Source organism: Myripristis murdjan, unplaced genomic scaffold (genome assembly GCF_902150065.1).
Source record: "Myripristis murdjan unplaced genomic scaffold, fMyrMur1.1, whole genome shotgun sequence".
Taxonomy (NCBI): domain Eukaryota; kingdom Metazoa; phylum Chordata; class Actinopteri; order Holocentriformes; family Holocentridae; genus Myripristis; species Myripristis murdjan.
Genome location: NW_021941828.1, coordinates 897 through 2,500, shown reverse-complemented (window position 1 = coordinate 2,500; position 1,604 = coordinate 897). Strand labels below are relative to the sequence as shown.

Below are 1,604 nucleotides of genomic sequence, written 5' to 3'. Positions count from 1 at the left end.
ATTGGTTTTTATGCATTTGGTTTAGTTATTTGTTGATATTTCAAAAAGATTCTTTGGTGTTGTATTGTTTTACAACAAATGACTTCACAGTTTTCTCTGTGATTTTGTACCATTGTTGCACGATGTTGCCCTCAGGCAACAAAATAATATTTTGGGATGAGGGGGTCCTAAAAAAAAAAAAGTTTTATCAATAAAGTGTCCCAAAATGGACCAAGAAATAATGTGGAATCATATTTATCATGTACCATCAAACTGAGTGCAGTAGAGTTTTGTGTTTTTTCTTTCCTTTTGTTATTTCTGGTGTTTCTCAAAGACGTCAGATCAATGTGCTCGGGGTTTGAACGCTGCAAATCGTGGCGCTGCAGCTCAGCGGCGTGCCGCGGGACACTTCCTGTCCGGGCTCAGGCCCGTTCACACACAATTCAAATTGTGACGGTAAAACAACATAACAACAACAATAACAACAATAACAACAACAATAATAATAACAACAACAACAGTGTCATGTGCACCCACCTGCTTTGTGCTCGTGCCGCTTCAACTTCCTGAAGCCTTTCTTATGCTTTTTACTTTTTTTACATCCTTTAGCGACTAACGCAGCGTGAAACAGAGAGACAGCAGTTAGTGGACAGACGAGCCCAGCACCACACACACACACACACACACACACACACACACACGCACACACACACACACACACACACACACACACACACACAGATCACAGAGAGAGCTGAAGGCCACAGGGCTCCTGCACACCTTCACCTCAAAATGAAACTTTCTGACATTCATTTGTCAGGGAAATTTTAACTTTTATTGACATCCAATAATCAATAAGTGTGAAGGAGCCCTGAGGAGGGAGTTAGAGGCGGGGTATGAAGAGGACAGCCAATCAGAGAGCAGCAGGGCAGGAGGTCATCACTGTGCACGCACTACAAATAAATAAATAATAAATAAATAATAATAAATAATAATAAATAAATAAAACTGAGCAAAACAAGAAAGTCAGTAAAAACACACACAGCCAGCAGGCATGTGTCAGCTATTATGTAAAGCCTGTGTGTGTGTGTGTGTGTGTGTGTGTGTGTGTGTGTGTGTGTGTGGGAAGGGAGGGGTGGGGTGGGGTGTGGGGGGATTCTTAGTGACTGGACCTACCATTCTGAGGCTCCTTGTACACAACACTCTCCAGATTGAACAGGAAGTCTCCTGTCTGAGAGGCTAACGGTCCGCGCAGCGTGAACACACACACACACACACACACACACACACACACTGTTAGTACACCTGACACCTGCAGTCCAATCAGAGCCCAACTCACACACCCATCAATCATCTGTCAAGTGTGTTTTGGTTCCATGTTCAACCCAGTTTCCTGGGGTGGCCCCCATGACCGGCTTTGTCTTTTTCTAAACAGTTTGGGGAAGACAGGGGGAAGAAGGCAAGACCACGCAAGAGACCGAAACAAAATGAAAATGACGATATTTGAAGCCTGAAATATTTGTTGTAACTGCCCTTTAATCCTGAGGCGTGCAGGTCGCTCATGTTTCTCTGCTGTTTACCAGCATCAGAGCCTCAGTTTGTCCAAGGCGTGACTCATCTGCCTC

The 1,604-nt window shown here is 44.0% G+C and overlaps 1 protein-coding gene across 1 annotated transcript in view; it reads right to left on the bottom strand.

Moving 5' to 3' along the window:
* LOC115356826 (vacuolar protein sorting-associated protein 13C-like) overlaps positions 1 to 1,333 on the bottom strand; it is a 36,337-nt gene extending 35,004 nt beyond the window's left edge. Inside the window, exons 1-2 of the mRNA XM_030048086.1 lie at positions 1,156 to 1,333; positions 517 to 591 (exon numbers count right to left, since the gene is read on the bottom strand). Of these exons, the coding sequence (XP_029903946.1) occupies positions 517 to 591; positions 1,156 to 1,333 (253 nt within the window). The remainder of the gene's footprint in view (positions 1 to 516; positions 592 to 1,155) is intronic.
* Between the last annotated feature and the right edge of the window lie 271 nt (positions 1,334 to 1,604).